Below are 23337 nucleotides of genomic sequence, written 5' to 3'. Positions count from 1 at the left end.
GGGTTCATTAACTATTTCAAAACCAGAACTTAAACATTGCATTATCTGCTTCATTGCTCCCCTTCTCTGCTGACAATCACTGTGCCATTCACAGTCCTCATCTCAGACATGCTCATCTCTTGTCTGACCACTCAGTGCTCAGAAGGTGGTTTATTTGATGGTGCCTGGCTGAAAAGCCTTAAACAATAGTTACATCTTGGCTCTACAAAAGAAATACTGTTTTTATATGAAAAAAAATGAGATCCTTCAGGCAGGAACCACCCAACGCACCACGAGCTGACATGCAGCTTCAACAGACCAGCAGCCCAAGGACACCATCTACTTACCTGTCCACCTGGGGGTCTTGGTCCATTCACAAGTCACTGACATCACGCTGGGTGTGCTCATGCTCAGCTCCTGAACTAGAGAAACAATCACAAGTTCACTGACAGCCCTTTTCAAATCTGCTGTACAAACCCTCATCTAGAAAGGTGTTCTGAACCACTGCTCCCAAGGTGTCAAACCCAGGTGGGGTCTGAGTGCTTAAGCCCACAGTGTGAGAGCAGGATGCTAAGGCACGTGTCTCACATCCACTGCTCGTTGCTCTATCACTCAGCACTGACTGGCCACACGCTTCTATCATTTCACCCACTCGGAACAAGACAAGGTTATGCTTACTTCCCGTTGATGAGCACGCCAGTTTCACTCAGCTCCCATCTTCACCTAAAGGATAACAAGTGAAGTCGTTATAATTATATACAGAAACTTCCAACCAGCTCAAAACTAACTTAAAAAGCAAAGATTTAAGATACGTGGACTGATTAGTTACGAAGGGGAATTTACAAATTATTCCAAAATATTAAGTGGAAGAATAAGGGGCAGAAATAGGCTAGCCTAAACACTTGTAAAGAGGTGAAGGAAAATGCATGTAGTTGACTGAAGAACTGCACCTTGTCAGAGCACAAACCGTAAATCACCAGTCTGAGCACAATGAAGTTTGATTGCAGCCAGAGGTATACTATCCCTTATGTGAAGGCATTAACAATTTCAATTAAGCTACTTCATCTATTTGACCCTAGTTTGTCTCCTGTACAATGCCCTCTTCCTTCTGCTTCGTGAAGGAGTGCAGTGCCCCTTACTCCTAGCAGTTCAATAGTCCTAGACTAGAAGTGCTTCGTAAGCCAAAGGAAGACACTAGAGATTGCACTGTCAGACTACTGCTTTTATTCTAAGCAACAGCTTCTTCCCTTCTGACAACCCACCCTCTCACTTACAGCTAAACTGAGGGCAAACTTCAGTGGTTAGCAACTAGGGATGTAGTAGCAGTACAGAGTTCGGTGCACACCTCTAGTTGGGAGGCAAATCACAATGGTCACAATGGGATTTGACCAGGTAGGGAAAAGTTCAAGTTTAGTCTCAAACCCACCACCTGGGTTTTATCATGGCCCTCGGGAGCAGAAATAGAGTATGCACATTTTGTTTTCTATGCCGTAGCAACAAACACCATGCATAAGGGATACTATATCTTTGTGCATCCTTTTAACACTCCAGATTCACTTATAGCCACGCTCCTCCCAGCCCCCCCCGTTAGCTCTTCAGTACTGGTGTTCAGAAGCAACATTTATAGAGATGGGGTATTCACAGACCACTGCGGGATTGCACAGCCAAGTCCTAACATGTCAATCATTATCTAGCAGCAATGACAGAAGTGGGAGAAGGCCAATCCTCCCTTTTTGCTTTTTTTCCTTTTCTGGTAAGTAGCTACTTGAGAGCCCCACTAGCTGGCATGGAGAGAAAAATCTGAAGCTAATTAGCTGATTCCAAACTTGCTAGTAGTGGAAGAAGCCAAGTAATTCCCCAGAGCAGCATACTTTTTATGCATCCTTTCTAACATGCTTAGCCTTATTGAACGTGATGGAACAGAACACTGGCCTTCCTGATCATGTCACTGCAGCTGGCAATGATTAACAGAGACATGCAACCCCATTACTGCTCAAGTCCTAAAACTACTCACAGGCCTCAGTGTTTAGCTATGGGGAAAACTGCAAGCAAATCAACACTTTGTATGCTTAATGTTACAGTAAAGCCCCCATCCACGCTATGCTGTGCTCTCCTGACAGCACCAGAATCTGGATCTGAGGGCCTAACAGGTACGCATATGTATTCTGACACCACACTTCTGAGCTTCAGATAAGCTTTTTGAGAAAAAGTGTATTCCACACCAGGATATAAAACCAAGATGAAACACAATGCGAGCACTTTAACGCCGTTCCTTGGCACGCGCTTGTTACAGACTGGCTTTTCAGTTATCTATCACAACAGGTTTCATTACTGCAGGCAGAGCTGGAAGTTATCTACCACACCAAGTTTCATTACTGCAGGCAGAGCTCGTATGAGACCTACGGTTCAGTCACAGATCGCTTGCTCCAAGAGTGCCAAAATCCTACTAAGTTTAAGTATGCAGAATAAAGCAGATGTGCCAATAACCCCTCCACGACATTTCTGCAGGTCAAGTGTCCAGAGCACACTGGAAACGCTCCTCAGATCTGAGCACTGCTTTAAAGATTAGTAGTTCAGTTTTACTACGTGACAGTATGCACTGTCAGCAGTTCTGCTGCTGAGTTCTACTCACAGGTTCAGAATGAGCCATCACCGAACAGTCAGACTGACTTTGTGACAAATGGTGGCCCTGGCTGCTTCCAGAGTTGAGCTACACTCACTGTGCTGTCAGTGAAGACCTACTGTTGCAGTCCCGAGCTTTGAGGTGCAGCTAGCTGCTAGCACTGGACACTGAAACCTAACTGCAGCAGGGCAAGGCTGCTCAGCAGGTCGCCTGTAGAACAGCAAGAGTCCTTTCCAGAACATAACACAGATTGGTGTGAAATACCAGGAACGAGTGTGCAAAGCAGAACTCTGCAGATCAAGTGGGAAAACACATTACAGCATCTGTGAAAAAGCTGATCAGGCGAGCCAGGTCGCACGCTGAAGAAAGGGACCTTGAAATTCAGGTTCAAGAACTAATGCAAAAGAGCTGGAGATCAGCACGTCTGGATGTCTGGAAACCTAAGCACGTTAATCCTGAAACACTACATTCCACATTCCCGTTAATGAAGAGTTTAGAATTACATCCTCAAGACAGATGAAAAATGAAGTCGAGCATGACGCTACCAAGATGACAAAGGCAGAAATAGAGAATCTCACCGCTGTCCAAGGCAGAGAGATGCACTTTGCCTGCCAATCAAGGATTAATTAAAGACAAATTAAAGACAACTGAGATGTCCAAGAGGCTCTACTGAACTTTTTACAGGGATATTCATTTGAGCAGTCATACGTATGTCCTGAGAGGTATCCCCAAATCCATCCTAGAGCTGACCACATTAGTGAGCTTTGGCTATCAGTTCACACAGAGCTACAGCAGTGATTACTAAATGCATTTCCTACCGAGCCAAGACCCTACATCAAGGGATGCACTGCAAGTGGGCCACCTGGTCACTATGGAAAGTCTGAGCAGTCCCTTTCTAGGCACTGAGAGCACTCGGTTGACTAGTTAACTGAGCTAAAGATCACATTCCCTCTTCCCCACAGAGCTCCTCCGAGAACATCATCTTCGTTACACCGTAACTGAGAAAAATTCACACAGGCCGAGTCACACGTACGAAGGAATCGGGTCTGAAAACGCTCCCCTAAGAATCACAGTAAGTTGCTTACTGCCTTTCAACAAGACAAAAGCTTAAAACCGAAAACCACGCAGCTTGGATGCAAGTTTAACGTACAGGTATGAAGAGTGCTGCACTGTAATTCCACAGTCAGAAGTGTGATGTCAGAATACCCACAGTATAAGATTACATAGAAAGTCACCAAGTTAGATTATATTGCTTGTTACCTACCTGTATGCAGTCGGCAATGAGAATCTTGGAGCAAGCAGGAATACTACATCCGGGTCCTAATGTCCATTGCCATTTGTGGTACTACGTTCCTCACAGTTATGAACTGCAGAAATGCTGGCTAAGTGCAGTTATGTAGCAGGCCACTAGTTTTAAGTGTAAATTGCAGTCTCAAAAACTCCAGCAAAAGCTTGCTGCCACAATAAATGGTTGCCAAGGAGAAGCCAAGAATTTTTCTACCACAAAAATACCACAAAATCTCAAAAGCAGTTTCAGTTTCTCATCAGCTGTATACGTGATTAGTGTAATGTCTCTACACCAGAAGACAGGATTATTCTATATTCATTTGAGAAAGTGGGAAGATATGAAGATACCAGTTTCTACATGCTGCAGTTTGTAGATATCAAGTGTCAAAAAGGGCTCAAATTTGTTAAAACAAGCTAAATTGCAACAGCCAATGTCCTCCACGTCCAGTACAAAAATAGGTTATGCAAGCCAGACCATCCAGGAACAGGTCTGACCAACCAAGCACTTTTAAGTGTTTTGAAGATTCAGTTATATCAATCTGATTTTCTGAAAAAAGTCCAAAACCTCATAGGAACAGATCAAAGGAACATGACCTTCTCACCTCCCACGTTTAATAACTTTATCACATTTTAACGTTGACATGTTTGCCAGCTTTTAAGACACTATCTTTAAAAAGGTCTTGAAATGAAGTTGGCCATTTAATTGTAATGCCTGTTGAATACGTGCAACTCAAAGCAGAACTCGTTTTAGAAATTCTGCTTCTGCAGCTACAACCAAGCTGGATTTAGCCAAGCTTTCAGATGTTTTGAAAACTGCCAAATCCTCTCTACATATTTACTAGTCATTGTTTTGCAACTCATCTATGCTAGCAACAGTAGCTTACGTATGAAACAGGGTACCCAAAGACAACCTCTGTAAGGTACAAGGACATCAGCATCCTTCACTCTTCAGTTATAGAACTACAAAAGAACATACTTTAGGATATGCACCAGCATCTCTTTAATAAAGAATGACATGTAATCTGAAAAATAAACTGAAAAAATTAATGTTTGCGTTCAGAATTCCCCATCTCAGACACCTTCTGTTTTTGTGGGTGTCCCACGAACACCCTGCAGAAAACACAGGCATTATTTTAGTACTACTTAAAGCAAATTGCAGTGGGACTGCTGTTTTTAAGCTCAATATCCAACGCAAGTACTCCCAAATACCTGGTCTGCAGTGCAGGAACTGCCCATTCAGAGTTTCCTGAGTACCAATTCATTGTCTTAGCACGTTATCAATCTCCAAACTTTTCTGGGAAGATAAAAAGCATTCACCAAACCAGCTGAGTCACTATTTAGTGCACTGGATGTTCCAGTCAGTGTTACCTGTTATCAGTATTTCACAACATGCTACTTTTTTCATTTAAGGAGTACCAGCACTTACAGTGAGTACTTCACAAGCGATCATCTGCACTCTCTAAGACACTGCAATCTGACACTGAAGTTTTAACCACAGAAAATTTAGCATAGAATTTAGAATTAGCCAATGCTTAGCACAAGGAGTGGAAAGATCACTGTTAAAAGATTGAAACTACTTACAGAACACTCAGGAGTTGGGGAATTGCATGAAGGTACAGCCAACTGAGTCTACCTACTTCGTGCCAAGCAGGTTAACACGTCCTGCATTAACACCAAGGCACTTCATGCTGGGAAGTCACGTTCCCAGCTTATCTGGTACAATGTAATAATAAGCAGAGCAACTACCTGGAGTCCAGAATGCTTTGAAATTCTCCTGGGGGGGGAGGGGGGGGTAAGTTAATGAAATTAACAGCAAGCTAACGAATTCATCAGATCTACAAAGCAGCCTTGAAGGGAATTTATTTGTACGGTGCAGTATGAACTCCAGATTTAGATACTGCTTTTGATGCATTACCTCTACACATCAATAATAACAATAACCATCGTGCAAGAATGCTCATTTCTCTGTATTTTACATACAGGCTTTTATGATTTATCCAGCAGCTAAAGATTTAGGACTAGTTCCTGCAGCCCCCATAATACAATTGAATTCTGAACTATGCAAATTAGTCCACTCAATTAGCACGAGGACATAAGCAAGTTACAAGTGTGAGTTAGCAGGTTCTCCCCTAATCACCTGAGCAGCACTTCTGGGTTGTTTGCTTTTTTTTTTTTTGCCAAGCAATTTCAGGCAGGTATACAATACGAAGCAAGGCCAGATCCTGCAGTCTCAAACAGCTTAAGAGCACATAAATATCTCATTAATAACCTGTAAGTTAGGAAGTCAGTCAATACAAGTCTTTCTATGGATTTATTTTAAAATAACCATTGCTAGTCTTCTGCTCAAAGTCTTTAGAAGGTATCAAGCAGTAACTACCAAGGTGGTAAGTGCAACCATCCCACCACCCATCATCCATAGCTAAGATATGAAATTCTTTACAGACTGCATTACTTGCAGCGTAGCTTTCATTACCGTTATCTGACAGCATCTGCAAGGTTTTCATTTACTTTCTTATTGCAGCACAATGTCCAAAAATCTGCTCCTACTGGGCAGTGCAGCTACTTGTCCCAGTCTTAAGCTAGAGGCATTATGGGAAGAGATCTCAGCTCTTCACTACAGTTCCACACCCTGGTCTAGTCGGATCTCTACGGCAAGACTCTCAGTTTATTGCTGAAGGTGTGGTATTTAGCCTCTTAATTTAACCATGAATGGCAAGAAAAGTTACTACATTTAGTTTTCTATTTATTTGAAGCACAGTAAAAAAAAGTTGGTACACTTTGGGAATTCAGTGGCACAACGTACACTGCCATCAAGTTAGGGACGTTATACATCAAAAAAACAGCTAAACTTGTTTTGAAACACTGCATTACATAATTAAGTTGTACTTGCCCAAACAGACCACTTACAAATATTAGGTCAGTAAGTTTCTAACATCCATAAAAACGTAGCTTTCTTACTAAAATGCAAGAATTAAAAAGTTGGTGTCTAAACAAGACAGACAAAACAAACTGGAATGAAACTACAGGTCACATCTAAAATCGGGGCTTTTTGTTTGGGCCTTCGTATTCTTCTCTCCCTCTACCATATCCTGTTGGTGTTCCAGGCCCCATTCCTCTAGGACCCTGGCCACCCACAGGCCCCGCACCTCCCTGCCCAAAGCGTTCAGGACGCTATTGGAACAGAATTAACAGTTCATTATATGTAGTTGATGTCCATGTGTGTTAAGTATATATTTTTAGAAGGTTCCGTAGTCAAGGTTCGTCGATACAATCACCATTGAGCCGATCCACAGGTACCGGGAACATAGAAAGGAAAAAAGGGTAATTTAAAAATTAGTTTATTGTAATACATGCCTTGAGGTATGTTCCCACTTGATGCATTCTCATACATCTGTTACAAAGAACAGATCCTCCCTGCAGTGCTAGAAATGTAAGCATTAGTGCAGATGTGAATTAACAACTTTTCACAATGAGCTCTAGCAATTTTCAACCAAGTTAATGCAAATAGCTGGCAAACTTCTCACCTTTAGTGCGATAAAAGCTTAGATTACATCACTGTCATTTCCAAACAAGCCTAGCCAGAGAGAGCATCTTCAGTTCACTGAAGTACGAGCTGACATTCATAAAATGTCACTGTAAACAGAATGCCTACTCACCAGTTAATGGCATGTGCTGCAATAGAGACCATGTGCTTTTCAAGATGGGGTTAAGACTACGGTCTGCTGACTAAACTGGAGAGGCCTTAGGCAGTAATCAAAACTGACAGTGAGCACTACTGGATTACAAGAAGAAAAAAAAATGTGAAAAAGCTCATGACCAGTGATTTACCTAACCAACGCAACTGCTCGGTCAGAAGACTTGCTTTTATCCAACCCCACATACTCCAGAACTGCTGCTGTGTGTGCCAAGTGTGTTCAGAGAACCACAACTTCTTCCACTTCAGGTTAGAACTATGCACAAAGGGCTGTGTGCATCCAGCCAATATATCCCTTCCCACCCCACCTTCATCACAAACTCATGGGAAATTCACAACTTCAGTGTTGAAAGGCTTCACACCAAGATGGAAAAGCTCAATTTACCCTGCAATGAAGCAGAGACTTCAGATATTTTTGCTAATACCTCTCATGGCACGTACTTCATCCAGTTACTGTAACAGTAGTTGCATCAGCATTACAGAACTGCCAAAATTTTAACAAAAAGCTCCCAACTTTCATTTCAAGCACGTTTTCTGCTACCAAATAACAGAACAAGGGTAGGCTGTTTGTTACAGAAGGTACCTGCAACTGAAAACTCAGGCTCCACTTCTGAAAGTCAGTTTCAATCCTCCCAAGTAAAGTATGTCAAATGCTACCATTTTTCTTCCCTGCCTAGTTCATGGCAGCTTAGGTTTACCTCCTCTGCTCTTCAAAAAGATGTCAGCCAATAACTGTGACAGCACTGTGTGGCAGAGATCCCCCATTCTAAGAAACTCAAGGCCACCTTTACTGCCACGCACATTTTCAAGTATTACACTCATTCAGCATGCACCTGTACCACGAATTTCAAGAGGAGAAAAATGTTCACAGCATTTACCACAGACTGCCTAACTATTTGCTGGAAGCTTAAGAACTGCCTAAATACATCAGTAGACTATAGATACATTAAGGCCACCAGCACTGTCTACTGAACTGTTGCAGCTCTGCGAAGTTACGGTTTTCAAAGATACAGTTCCCATAAAAACAGAAGATATTTGCCCAGCTATTAGGATAGCTCACAAAGTTAAGCCAGAGGCCTAAACCCACCCAAAAATCATTTAGTTCAGCTTGTGCAACACAGGACACCCTTTACCAGGAGGGTGAAAGCACACTAGTATCACCACCTAAACCAACAGCTTTCCATTATACCCAGTAAGCATTTCTTTCGTCTGTATCAGCATTGCTTCAGTGTGATAACACCAAGCAGGCTCAAAGCCCATTCACACATATAGTGTGGCAAAAATAGTACAGCTTGGAAACATACCTCGGAACACGAGATATGCAGCAGCTTTAATAAACACTACCTACAGCCATTCCCAACAAAGAGGAAGCAACAAGAACAGGCTATCATTCCCTTGTGGGTCAGGAACCACAAAATGGCTACAGTCAAGGACCACTGGAACATGCCTAAGACTTGAAAAACACAAAAAACAGCATTCCTGCTTTTCTATAGCAAACATCAGCATATAGAATAGGTGATATGCTGTTCCCCATTATTTAAGTTAATCTGCTGCTGAAAGACACGTTCGCAGATCTCTGAATTAACAGCATATCCGTAACAGCATGCATCAATTCTAACAAGGCTTGGAAGGGCCAAAACAAATGCAATGTGCAACTATGGAAAGGAGAACAAAGATCTCACTTGCCCATACAGAATGTCACGTTACTCAGCAACAACTATTTTGATTCTGAAAATTGTATTCTCTAGAATTTATAAAAATCCTTCCAAGCCTAACTATGATGCAGAACTTCTGAAGTCCAAAAAAGTCAGAGTTAATTGCAAATATGCTCAACAGCACATTTGAATTCAATTACAAACAACTTCCAACTGCATAAACTACCATAATGGTTAACTAAACTAGCACTACATAACGCCAAACTACTCTTCCATGTTAAACACCTGACAAGAAAGTCAGCAGTTAACAGTGAAATTTACACAACCGAACACAGAACTTCATTTCCAACTGCAACATTTCCCTTGTGCTAAACTAGAGCCATCACAGGATACATTACCATGTCACTTCCCATCATAGAACCACTCATGGCTGCTTGGCCAACTCCTGGATTAGCTTCATAACCTATGCCGCCACCACCTCCGAGAGGTGGAAATTTCTGGGCTGCAGAAGCATAAGGATCTAAGGAAGAGAAATATATAATCATATTCTGACAATTTCTAAGGTAGCCACGTGAAGTAGTTATTTAAAAATTCTTTACCTCCCATGTTCATTGTGGTGGCACCACCCATTCTCATGTCTCTCTCCCTCTGCATAGAAGAAACAACTTTTAGCACAGAAGCTATCACTGAGACCCATACCTTTCAGGAGACAAAGCATGTGCACAGCCAACTACCACCATTTCAATTACACAAAGACATCACCTCTAACCTAAAGGAAGCAAAACAACCTCAAAAACATGCAAGACTTCTGCCAGTCTCTAAACATGGTAATCTATCCAGAAAACGAGAGTGGTTTCACTTACAGGATCCATGTAACCCATTCTACTGTAATTCTCTTCCCTCTGTCTCCTCATCTGTTCTTCCATCTCTCGCTGACGGATCATCATTTCCTCTTCCCGTCTGCGACGCTCCTCCTCCTGCCTGATCGACCCAAAGCAGATGATTAAACCATGGCAGTAATGTGTTCCAGACATCCTCCCTACGCATGGCCAACTTCACAGTTAATGGTTACACTTCAGAAAAAAAATCAAGGAAAAAAACAGTTCAGTTTCTCATACACAAACTGAAACAGCAATGGTTTCTTGAAAGAAGTTCTCTATAAGCCATTAAAAAAAAAAACATACAGCTGAAAAATCCTGTAAAAGCCAGACCAACCTGAGCTGAATTTCCTTGCGTTTCTGCATCTCTTGATTATGGAGTTCTTCCATACGTCTCAGCTCCTCCTGACGCCTCATAAGGTCTGCAGAAACCAAGCCTGTCAGCAGGAGCTTCACAAACTCCAATTTAAATTCAGATCTGAATTAGATTAATCTCGTCTATACCGCAGCAGACACCACGTGTCACTGTTCTTAACCACACTTTAAGATAAAACTTAGAAAGCATGCTTATTCAGGCCATTAAGTTATGCACTTAAGCCAGCATTCAGAGCAAAAACAAGCATTTGGAGACAAAGAATCCAGAGCTGATTACCTTGACGCAAGAGGTTTGCTTGATGCTCATGATAAGCATCTTCCATCTCACTTTCAAGTTTGTCCTTGGCATCTTTCATGTTTTTTGCCACTTGTTCTCTCTGTTGTTTTTCCATTTCATCTAAAGATTTCCATCTCTGAGAATACTCAAACTCAAAGCTGCCAGGCTGAGCAAAACGGGGAGGAGTCTCTCTTTCCCTGCAGAAAGGAAGATGCTCAGCCAGGCTGCATAAGGCTCAGAAATGAAGGTCGATAAAAGATCAGTGGCACAACAGCCAACTACTAGGTAACAGAGGAAACTAGGAAATACTCCCTCCCTCAACAGTGATTAAAGCTTGCTTTGAGAGAATGAAAACATTACAGCATTTTATGGACTTAACCAGCACCATTTAAGTTAATTCAAAAACTACACATCCAAGCAGAGCCTTCTGCTTCCAGTTCTACTGCATGTCTATCCTGCAACTTCCTCATTAAAACACTCCACTGCAGGCAAATGTCAGATGCAAAATCCAAAACTAAGATGAGCCCTTTGCCTTAACACAGACAGCTGCTCAAATTGCCTGAGCACAGAGTTTTAGAGTATAGTGTTAAAGCAGAGCAACATTTACTTTAACCTTGTCTTCAAAACATCTGAGAGCTGACAGCTTATACCGACAAAGTAACTGAAGTTAGAGAATCAGCAATTAATGGAAAAAAACAGAAACTTAAGAACTTTTCATATATTACAAACACTTTAAAAATCCTGGGAAAAACACTACTGATTTGCACTGTTTACAAGAGCACAGTCACTACGCTGCTTGATGCCTTTGATCAAAACAAGTAAATTCACACACTTCCTCGTGTAAGATCCACAAGACCTCCAATCTGAAAAGGACAGCTCTACAACAAACAGGCTTACAGGCACAGGTCCTGAAGTTAACAGGTAAAGGAAGACTCATCCACCACTGCATCTCCCACACACAGCAGTCACCTTGGAAGGAAAGTCTATGGACAGATTTGGCAGCCATGAAACAACCTGAGATTTTACTTCGTTTCTCAAAGTAGTAATTCTAACATTTATTTCCCTATGGAATCACCAACAAAAGTCTCACAGAGACAATCTGCAACAACCACATAAGCAAGCAGCTGGCACCTGAGTTAAGAGCTGTACACTACACTTCTGCCTTTACCCCCAAAATCTGTTATCAGGATGATACTCATGCACCATCTGTGATATTCAAAACCAGGTTCTGAAAAATCACCCTGTCACAGAGCCAGTGATCATACCATGTTATCTGCATACTCGTTATACCAAAAAGAGAGTGCCTACTTTTGGTACATCGGGTTCTTCTGAGCAAGCTTTTCTGGAAGACCATCTTCATCATCCAGTTGCTCCAGTGGTTCCACAATAACTGGCCTAGGAGTGCTGAATACAAAATACACACATGCTTTACATTTCTATACCAATCCCGTTCTGAAAAAGCAGAAGGGACTGACAGTTTTCCTCTGCTTACAACTCAAAATCCCAAGAAGCAAAATACTTACGTTGTCAACAAGAACACCCCCTCAGTACACCGTTCAAACGCTTTCCTGGCAGCTGGCTTTGATGCAAACTCAACAATGCCTTTTCCTGTCGATCTACCTCGATCATCTACAATCACAACGGCTCTCTCCACCGGGCCGAACTGGGAGAAAGCCTCCTCCAGTAACTCGTTGGACACGTAAGGCGAAAGGTTACGCACCGACAGCGCGGCAGCGTGCGTGGCAAAGCGGACGCGGAGCTGCCTGCCCCGCATGGGGGTGTCGTCCAGTTCCGCCTTAGCGATTTCTGCCAGAGCTCTGGATTCCTGGGGGAAGTTTGAGACCCAGTTTTAGGAAATCAGGTTATAAAACTAGTAACGGCGAGAATTTTTAGGAGGTGGGTGGGCGGTACGAATGCCTACCAACTTAATGAATCCAAAGCCTTTTCCTTTGTTGATAAAAACCTCTCCCGGCTCCCCGTATTTGGCAAACAACCTTTTAAAGTCTTCATCCGTTATATCGGCAGGCAAATTCCCGACAAACAAACGGCACCGCTGCGTGTAAGTCTTCTCCCCGGGCCTCCTCAGCAGCGAGAGGTTTGCCTTAAAGCCCTACGACGAAGCAGAGCAGAAGGAGGCATCGCCGCGTGCTGCGGGCGGACAGGAGCTCTGCCTCCGCACCCCAACTCGCGCAGCCCGGACCCCCAACCCGCGCTCCTCCCCTTAAGATGGCGTCAGGAGCGCGCGGAGCGCCGTGCCCGGCCGCGGCCATCTTGTGGCTGGGAAAGGGGGAGGGGGCCGTGACTCACCTCGTCGGAGAGCTTGTCGCCGCCGGCCGGGCCCTGCTGCGAAGAGAGGCTCTGCTGTCCCTGGTGTTGCTGCCCGCGGCCCCGCGGCTCCCCGCCCGGCCCGCCGCGGTGGCCCGGCCCGCCCTTGTGAGGCCCGCCCGGCCCCTGCTGCGGCCCGCCGGGCCCCTTGGGCCCGCCGCCGGGCGACTGTCCTTGTCCTTTTTTAGGGCCGCCGGCCGGGGTGGGGCTGGGGCTCGGCTTGGGCTGCGGCTGTTGCTGTCCCCCGGGGCCGGAGGGAGCGGAGGAGGGCGCGGAGCCCTGGGCCTGCTGCTGGGGCGGCTGCCCCGCGGGCAGGGCGGACGGAGGAGGCGCCCCGGGGCCGGACTGGCTGCCGGCGGGGCCCGCCGTGGTGGCGGAGGACGAAGATGACGAGGACGGCGGAGCGGAGGTCGACGCTGGAGGTTTCGGCGGTTCGGACTTCGGGCCTCCGCCCGGCGGGCCGCCGGGGCCCTGCGGGCCGCCCCCCATAGGCCCGCGGTTCTGGCCCATGCCCATGCCGGGCGGCGGAGAGCGGAAATCGTGGTTGGGGCCGCCACGGCCGCCGCCGCCGCCGCGCCGATGGAAACCCCCGCCGCCGCCGCCACGGCTACGGAACCGATCCCGCGACATGGTGGTGGAGGGGAAGGCGGAGAAGGAGAGGTGCGCCGGCTGCCGCTGCTGCTCCTCAGAGCCCGCTGCTCAAAATGGCGGCGAGCTAAAGGGCCTCGCCGCCGCCTTTGTCCACCCCTAATATATCCTCCCCGCCCCCGGAAGCCGCCCCCTCTTCCCGGCTGACCAACCAGCTGCCGCGGCGGCGAAAACCGATCGGCGGAGCGCCCAATGGCGCGTCCGCATTCCTTAAACTCTTTGATCCCATTGGTAAGGAGCCTGCCCTCTGCCGATTGGCTCATTTGACCGCCGACATCGGGACAGGACGATCCGTTAACCTCCTGTGCGCTGATTGGGCAGTTTGACCCGCGGGAGGTCAGGTGCGACGGAAGTTCGGCTTCCGATTGGCTGCGGGGGAAGTCAGTCGGGCGGGAACCCGGCGGTCCCGCGGGGCGGCTGCAGGAGCCCGGTGTGCAGAGGAGTGCGGCGGCCCGGCCCGGCCCGGCCCCTTTGGGCCTTCCTGGTGTGGTTTCACTTCTGCTTTGAAAGCAGCTTTGGTAGAAAGTTTCCTATGCGTTCGTTGAAGCACGTCAGTATTAACGCAATGCCAACGTGGGAGGTCTCGGCTACCAGCGCTTTGACCCGATGTGCTTTGAAAAGTCTGGCATGGTTATTTCCTTCCAACTGAGACAAATGATCTGCAAACGCCTTGTAAAGGCCGGGCGCAGCTCTCTGCTGGTAAGAAAGCAGATGGCAGTTCTGCAAAGCATAACACGCCGTTACCTACCTTCAGGTAGATAAACAAAGAAGCTGTAATGGTCTGTAAAACTGTTATGGTTTGAGTATTCAACGTCCTACAAAACATCGCAGAGCAGCTCCGATCCATTCGGTGGTGCTGGTCTCAGTGGTGATGCACTGGAGCTGCACCCATCGAGGCTCACACTGATCCTACATTCGGTTTCAGGTCAACTGAAACAAACTTTAAGTGAAGCCCCGGGGAAAGCCATGTGTTCACTTTATTTGGGCAGAAACTGTAACTGTTAAATTGCAGTGATCAAATATCAATCTCTGTCAATATTTGTGAGGCATCGCACCAAGGCAGACTTCATCATCTAACAAAATGGATTTCCCTTTGGCTTTGAAATTTTTAAAGAAGTTGCCCACAGACCCGTCCTTTTTCCCCACGGCAGCATTCCACCATCTGTATGGCTCCAGCCACTCCGACGGCGGCAGAATGAAGGCCCTGAAATGGATCCTCCCCGAGATCCCGACCCCGCAGTGAGCGCTCCCACCACGAGGTGTCTCAGAGGTTAAAGCACTGGAAGAAAGAATTGGGGACTGGCTCTTACAAACAACTGCCATGGCCCCCTTGCGATACTTCATTATTTCTGAAAGCTTATTTAAGAATTCTTGAATATAAAAGAGTTGTTTTCAGCGTTGTTGCAAGTACGAGTGAGCTGTATTTAGGGAGCTATTAACCTATCATCCTTTGAAAGAAACCGTAGTCCCAGACCTGCATGAGTATGGACAGCTTGTTGGAAATACACAGACTTTGAACTTCCATGCACCTAGAAGAGGCCAGGATATGAGTATGTATTTTTGTAACGCTGTAACTGCAATAGGAGTATTTATCCTGGGCTCAAAATCAAAGCTGGAAATCAAAGACACATGAATGTAGCTATGAGGACTTGAAACAAAAATGACCTCCACTAGCAATCACCTGATTTTGTAAATATTCACACTAGACGGCTTGCAGTTCTAATCCAAAAACAAACACCAAGGAGGAAGGTTTGGTGTGTCCCCCACAGTATGTTCCACTCTAAATAAACACTGTGTCTGAGACTGGAAACCCGGGACAACTCAAGCAGTCTGCAGCTGAAGAGAGAAAAACACCTGCAGCAGGCTTTGGAAGACAGATTTGCAGAAAGCAGGCAGACGTCGAGGTCTGAAGTCATGAATGTCTCTGTAGCCATCAAGCTAAGTGTAATTTTCAGATAAGAAAGACTGTCTGGACAAATTCAAGTAGTGTCACAGAACCAGAGATGCTCATCAATTAAGATAAATAATCAGGGTGTCAAGGGCAGGAAGTGGACAGGGTGCTCATAGCAGTGAGGCACGCACGAGTGCAGGTTGGAGTCCTTCCCCTGCTGCAGGCTCTGCTAGTCAGGACTGTGGTGCTTTCTGATAAACCTGCCTGGAACAGTGGGGATTTCTGCAGAATGGTTTCATTATTCCATCACTCAACAGTTTCATGAATGGCAGCGTCACCTTTAAAGAATAAAAGAGAAAGTAAAATGCCTACAGCAACATCTGGTACATAAGGACACGATGAAAGGAGTGGTGAATAGCTGCAACGGCTCCTCAGCTGCACAGCAGAACTCTCAGCAGCCTTCCTGTGGCACTTGATGATGAGAGTTCTCCTCTCTCAATCCTCTGTTGCTTTCACTCCCTGCTTGAGTACTGATTAAATCTCCTTTCCAAGAGGTTTTTCCTGTACACTATGACAAATACGCCTGTAGGCCATTTTTAAAGCCAGATGACTGTAAGTAATGCAGGGCCAGATAAGAGATACAGTGATAGTAAAGCAAATGCAGAGAATGGCTGCAGGGAGGGAGGAGCTGATTGCCTTTGCACAGTAACACTGTGATTTCATTGGACACAATCTTGATTTATCGTCAAATAAATGAAAGCTGAATCAGGTTCAAGAGTCTACAGGAAAAGTAATATAGTATCTGCAGGGAAATCATCTATCTGAACAAAACAAACACCAAAAGTTCAAAATCGTCCAAATCCACAGCAAGATGAGAAGGGGAATCTGGTGTCTTAAGCACTCACACAACCAGGCTCTCCCACCCCTTGGCTGCCTGTTTTCTCCTTACTCAGCAGTAGATGTGTTCTGCCAGTGGATGGAGTGATGCTTGTACACACTGTGCATGCCTGCTGAAGGCACAGAGGAGCGTGCCAATTAAGTCTTCCAAGAGGCTCCAAGAGCCCTCCATTTCCAATGAAGTCAATTGGAGTTAAGGATGCTTACTGGCTTGCAGGAAGCAATCAGCAGAGCTGTATGACAAAGCAATCAATCTATATGTTTCTTTGAGTTTTGGAGAGACAAAAGATATGCATAACTAAAATTTATCCTGTCACCATACAGCTAACAGCCTTCATTTCTTCTATTAAGACAACTGAAGATTTTGTCACTGGCAATAAATATGTGAGCAGAAGATAGATGTTAAAGGTAATCCTGTTCCTCATACCCACGGACAAAGAAACAAGCTCAACAGAAAATACGTGCAATAGCTCTGCAAAAGTTCCAGCAGGAATGGTAGAAGTATTACAATCAACAGTTTTACTCTGCATTTGGGGAGGCTGATGTGGACTTGGCATGAAATTCATGGATTATTCATGTCAATTTTCAGGAACTCTCAGAAGACAAAGATAAAATTAACATTGTCATGACATCAGAACAGTAGAGTAGACTGATGAACTGATTATCAGACAACCTGATGCCTATCCCAGGAAAAAGTTCTGACCTTGAGCACACTGAGATTTTGTAAAAGTCCAATACTTCACTATTTTAAAAAATATTAGCTTTGGCATCTTAATAAGGCAGATAATACCCTCTCAGTCGCACTGTACCAGTGCCTACCTGAGCCTGCCAGCAGCCTGAAATAATGTCTCATTGAGTTCTTTCTAATCTCACCCTTCATTACTCTGCATGCTCAGAGATGACAAGTCAGTTGCCAACACTAACTCTCTCACTGCTGATCAAAGCAGCACAGGGCTATGCTACAGGAAGAAAGCTGAAATGGGGTGGGAGTTTTGACTGTTAGGAGAGAAAAGCAGATGGACAAACAAAACTAAGGACACACAAGGGAAAGAAAAAGGTATTTCCCCTCTTCTGCCTTGTCACAAGGATCTGTTATGAATGTGGTATAAATTCCAGCTTGGAAAGCAGTTAATGATCATATAAGAATACTTACTGCGACAAATAGGAAGTTTTTGCTTGTTCTCTACACTAACCTCCTGTGATCTGCTATGGAGTAAGGGCAGCAATGCCTAGGAGGATGTAAGGACCCAGTCCTCTTCTCTGAGCTCTGTACTTCTGCCATAGATCTTTTCACAACAGATCACCCTGTACAAAAAATAAGCTTCAAAATGCACTGCACGAAATACTGATTTTTGGATGGTGTAATCACAGTTTTTATGGCTACGGAATAAAAAAGATTGAGTCACTGGCACAGAGTAGCATCAGCTGTTTATAATACATAAATAGCTGTAAAAGTCTAGATACCAGATTTGCACATACTGGTCACTATCTATTTAAATATTTCATGACATATGCAATTAAGCTCCTTCATCACTTTTGAGTGTGACTTTAGAAATCTAGTGTATTTAGCACTACCTGTGCTCCTGGTGCACTTCCACATTTCCACAGGGTTGCACTGTGACAATGTCTGAAAACAATTTCCTTTGTGTTTACAACCAGATCCACTTGATGAACTTGAGAACTGCCACATTTGGTCTGCAAAAACAAAAGTCTGCATTATACAGACTTAAAAAGATGCAGAATGGATCTATAATTATTGTAATTAGAATAAAAGCATGATTGCACTGAACTTAAATTCTGGTCCAAATTTCATACACACACACAAATCCATCCAAATAGAAGTCAGCTTCATAATTAATACTGCATCACTCCCATTACAAAAAGTCGCTATTAATTATTGATGATGCTTGTATTTCCGACGAGCTGTTTACACTTTTTCACCCTCCAGTTCACTGAGTGCTTTGGATGACGCAGCACGGACGAATCAAATCCCTCCGAGATGTGTACACCATTCTCCTCCTGCACACAGGAAGACCACCACTGTATGTTCTTATCAAGCAAGATACAGAGGGGCATTTGTTTGCACGAGCAGAGCTAGAATATTCTCTCTAGAGTTCAGCTTCCTCCTTTATCCCACCCACCACCAGACACTTCCTGACATTTCTCCTGCAGGCAGAGTAAGGCAACTGCTTTTTTTTTTTCCTTCTGCAGCGGCTGTTCCTCCAGTAATCTGTGGGTGGTGGGGGAAGGGGATGTTATCTCCACAGCAAACACAGCCAAGCAAAGCAAGTCTGGGACGTGAGGGGGAGTTTCAGGATGAAAATAGGCCTCTGCCACCCCTCCTGCGTTTGTGTATCTGTGACTAAACAAGCTGAATGTGTTGCTTTTTAAAACTTGGCTTCTCTCTTTCCTCAATCTTTGTTGTTGCCAAGCCTCCTTGTGGCCTTTGTCCTCATGCCTCGGGGACCTGTGCAGGCCCCTGACATCACCATGTGCCCCAGTGCTGCGGGACAAACCCAGAGCCCTGTCCCCTCACTCTGCTCAGACACCGAGTGCAGCCTCTGCTAACCATTGCATTCCCTCTGAAATGTTCTGTTTTTGCTTAGGTCATTACAGCCCTGCCTTGGAAGCTGCTGGTATCTGCAGTGGAGCCATCTGAAGCTGAGAGCTTTTGGCTGTTCTGCCCATCTATTGGATAGAAAAAGTTGCTGGCAGCTCATCTCCTCCAGAGCTGTCATTGCTACTCTGCCGGTGGGTGCCTCTAGGTTCAGAGAACCAGTGGGCAGAACACAGCACACAGCTGCCAGGTCCTGGCTCTTGTGCTCACAGCAGCCTCTTGGTCGCCAGTATTACCTCTTCTGAGCTACAGTCTTCTCAGGTTGAGAATTAAGAGTTTAGGAAGGTTGTTGCTTCCGCTCCCATTTGCACTGCCTAGTGCATCTCTTCACGTGTGAAGTTGAGTTAGACTCTCATCAGTCCAGTTTCAGTCCCCCACAGTGTCAAGGACAAAGAAAGACCCAAGGTACCACAGTTCAATTCCAAGAACTCCTTCCCTTCATGTCTCAGTCTTCTAGACACAGCCGTCCTTGCTCTCACGTCTTCCTGTCCCACAGCCTCAGTGCTGTGCTCAAGCAATCAGGTGCTATTTTGGAAGTCAGGACGACACAACTCTGCCAACATCAGACTCCCATACTCTTAATTGTACTTCTACATTGGTCTTTTCAGTCTATCCATTGGCCCAAATGTGGGCACGACAGATGCAACAACCCCTTACAAAGCCTGTCCTATTCGGATGCTCAATGACCTCACTGAAAAGGAATCTGGATTATTCAGTTGATTTGTGTTCAGCCAAAACCATGCAGCAGAACCTACAATCTCTGAATAGAACCTGTGCTCGAATGGAGGAAGGAGTGTCTGGATCTCAATATGTAGGGCTGGCTGGTTTTCTGGGAGATCTCTATTCAGCTGTATATGCCCGTGGGTATGTGCAAAGATCATTCATCCAGTTCATTGAACTGCAGCCTGCATGTGAAAGGAGCTTCGTGGTTTCTTTTTTAAATGTCACTATTTTAAAGACAAATAGTCTCATGAAGAACTGAACAGCAGATTATAATATAGGCACTGCAGGGGTAAATTAAAGAGCAATTCAAACACAATACTCTGTGGAAAAATCTTATCTTTTCCCTGCCTTATCAAGGCATTTATCTAGGTCTGTTCTACACTAGTCATCACCACATAATCTACATATTTTACAGAGTCTTACGTATACAGTTCATTTAGAGTCAAAATCATGTCAGGTCTGAACAAGCTGGAAAACATGTTTGACTACTTCAACTGCCTTATTCACAGAAAGGGCAGAGATGCATCTAAGCAGCATACATACCAGTGGTAATATAGCTTTAAATGGTCCATGCTTATTGCCACACTCTCATCCACAGTATCAGCTTAAGCAAGCCTTCCATCAAGCATAGATTTCAATAGCATCTGCTTTTATTATGCTCCATTTTAATGACAGGATCTATTTTTAACAACATTTTTTGTTTAGTGGTCTGAAAGCATTTTCAGTTGCATAGGAAAAGCTCAAATGTTTCCATCAGCTCTGTAATTTACTTATGAGAGACACTGAATGAAATGAAGATGTCTCTTTCTGCTAGCATGCACTGAGCAAGTTATACAAGATTTTCATCTTATAAAATACAACAGGAATTTGCAGTGTGGCCCAAAGAGGTTCTCACAACAGCTTTGTGAGGTCTTCTGATGTTATTGGTATTCGAGGTCAGTCTGAATGCCTTGAGCTTTTGGAGCTGTGATTACATGAAAATAAAGGTTTAATTAAGTCAACCAACCAGACAACTCCCCCCAGACATGCACTGTCAAAGCTGGAGTCTGAAAACTTGAAGGAAGCACACGATGACTCAGAAGCCAGAAGTCAACAAGAACAAATAAATACTTTTGTTACTGTGAAATTTTTAATTCATAAACAAATACAATTTTCTTTTTTTTTTCTGACTTCTGAATACTCAAATGCTGTTACTATAATTTAGATCACTAAAAATATTTATCTTGTAAAAGGGCTCTTTTTTCTTTGTGTTTTCTGTTCTAGAAAATATCTCTTAAAAATACATGCATTTTCAGCACACGTACAACACATCTGTGCTACCAGACAAATGCTTTTGAGAAATCTGTGCATGTTCAAAGGCCATTTATGGACCACATCCACGCATCCTGCTGTCTGGGCAGGGCTTCAGTGGACATGCCTGGTGCAAACTTGATAAGTGGCAGCCCTACATTTAAATTTTCTAGCCATTCACAAGTCAAAACCAACATAAATATTAACTCCAATTAAAATATTTTCTTGCAACTGCATTTTGTGCCCATTAAATGAGTTAAAATACTCATCCTTTTCACCTGCAGCTTTCTAAAGATGAAAGTAACTTTTGAACAGTTAATTTCACCGTAAGCTTATGCTCTACCTATAATATCCTTTGTCATAAAGAATCCCAAATTAAGAAATATAACAAAACGACACATTAACTAGAATTACTTCATATTGGAGGATGTGAAAAGCATTATTATTATTTAATTACTAATTATTACTGTTAAACATTACTAAAATACTGCATTCATTAATGCTGTCATTGGAATGCAGCAGCTTCTAAGGAGACATCTGACAGTGTTCCCGAAATGAATCCCAACATCATGCATTAAACATTTCAGGCCAGATGAAGACCAGTGTTTGCTAAAGGTTCATCTCAATTACTGCTGAAATGCAGCTGCTACTCAATACCACCCCTTAATTGTGCAAATCTGATAAACCCAGGCAGTGGAGATTTCTTTGCAGGACCAAGTTTTAGCAAGCTTTTAGATTATTTAAATTGCAAGGAGAAAGGAACAAGCTGTTCTTACCAGTCACTTACAGATATGTGTAAGGTTTGACATTTTTCACCATAAAAATGAATGGTATCTCACAGCATCTTATTTTTTTTTTAATAGGTGTATGCTTTGCTAACATTTTGAGTGTCTTAAGTTTTGGAAAGCATGAAGATTGCAGGCAACATTACAAAGCTTAAAATATTTAGGCTTTCATCTTGAAGAATTACACCGGTTTTTGCAAACCAAGTGTGACCTCTCAGGTATTTCAAGGTAAACAGATATGGAAATCTTCATGGGATTAAGTCCTTGGAGTTTGTGGAAACAGCCCTCACACCAACATTTGATGAGGAAAAATGTGGTCAAATATAAAACGTCCATTCTGACATTAAAAGCATGGCTGTTTACAGTCATACCAACAAATGTTAGAATAACTAAAAAAATCATAATGGCTCATTCATGAGCTTTGACACAACAACCAAAAAAAAAAAAAAAACAAAAAAACCAAGGATGTTTTTAGTCTGTTTCCAATAAAGTGAAAAAAAAAAGAATGTTCTGGAAATACTCCATGTGTTCTTCAAAACCACTCCACAGTAGATTCAGCACAGGAAGGAAGTGCTTCACAGTGGCACAAAATAAGCAAACAGACTTAGGTTCAAAGGTGCATGACACAGCCCTTATTGCTATGGGTTTGGGATGCGATAACGTTGTTAAATGATGTTTTGTAGTGTGCTGAGCATCCTGCCAAATCAACAAATACATACCCTTGTCCAACAAGAAGGCTGCGAGTCCAACATGTCAACGTCTGGAGTGCTGCTGAACAAAACCATGACAACCTTGGCTCATTTTCCAGCCCAGGATCCATCCCCATGGCATCCTCATGGTGCTGGACACAGTGCTGGGGATGTGCAGTGGGCTCTGGGGCACAGCCAGGGCTGTGAGTGGAGCCACGACACAAAGCCCAGGGTGAGGCATGACACTACGGGAGGTCTGATGTGATGTTTGAGGAGAGGTGTGAGCCAAAGCATGAGGTAAAGCTTGAGATGAGGTGAGGCATGAAGCATAGAGTGAGGCGAGGCCTGCAGCATCCATCGCTGCGACGCACAGCCTGGCAGCCATGCTACGCCATCGTGGGCCTTGTGGCCGCCATGGGGCCAGTCAAAGCCAGTCATCAATTGACATAACCCAAGCCAAGCCTCACGTACTCTATCCCTACACCTCTCTGGAGGTGGCCAAGAAGGGTCCCAGCCCTCAGCCCCCGCCGTCCCCTCAGTCCCTGCAACTCTAGGGGAGCCAGCGAGACAGGTCCTGAGGAGACCGCAACGCGCATGCGCAGGAGGAGATGGGAGGCGGAGACGGGAGGTGGTGCGCAGGCGCGCGGCGCAGGCGCGCTACGACCCCGCGCTGGGCTTGTCGTTGCAGCTTTAAGAGGGCTCGC

The 23337-nt window shown here is 44.5% G+C and overlaps 1 protein-coding gene across 2 annotated transcripts; it reads right to left on the bottom strand.

The window, feature by feature from the left end:
- Window positions 1–322: 322 nt before the first annotated feature.
- SFPQ (splicing factor proline and glutamine rich) lies at window positions 323–13781 on the bottom strand. Of its 2 annotated transcripts, XM_065744618.1 has the most exons (11): window positions 13076–13781; window positions 12690–12878; window positions 12292–12593; window positions 12077–12172; window positions 10769–10965; window positions 10454–10538; window positions 10102–10219; window positions 9838–9886; window positions 9637–9758; window positions 658–702; window positions 323–401 (listed from the first exon to the last, which is right to left on the bottom strand). In XM_065744618.1, exons 1-10 carry the CDS (start codon window positions 13721–13723, stop codon window positions 682–684), a joined length of 1827 nt encoding a protein of 608 aa, XP_065600690.1. In that variant the 5' UTR covers window positions 13724–13781; the 3' UTR covers window positions 323–401; window positions 658–681. The 2 variants fall into 2 exon arrangements, with proteins under 2 accessions (XP_065600690.1, XP_065600689.1); XM_065744617.1 differs by lacking the exons at window positions 323–401; window positions 658–702 and adding an exon at window positions 5719–7060 and having other exon boundaries at window positions 13076–13780.
- Window positions 13782–23337: the final 9556 nt, after the last annotated feature.

Source organism: Cyrtonyx montezumae, unplaced genomic scaffold, assembly GCF_038088225.1.
Source record: "Cyrtonyx montezumae isolate F1298 unplaced genomic scaffold, pur_monq_1.0 scaffold_31, whole genome shotgun sequence".
In the NCBI taxonomy this organism is placed as follows: Eukaryota; Metazoa; Chordata; class Aves; order Galliformes; family Odontophoridae; genus Cyrtonyx; species Cyrtonyx montezumae.
This window is presented reverse-complemented; position numbering and strand designations above follow the sequence as displayed.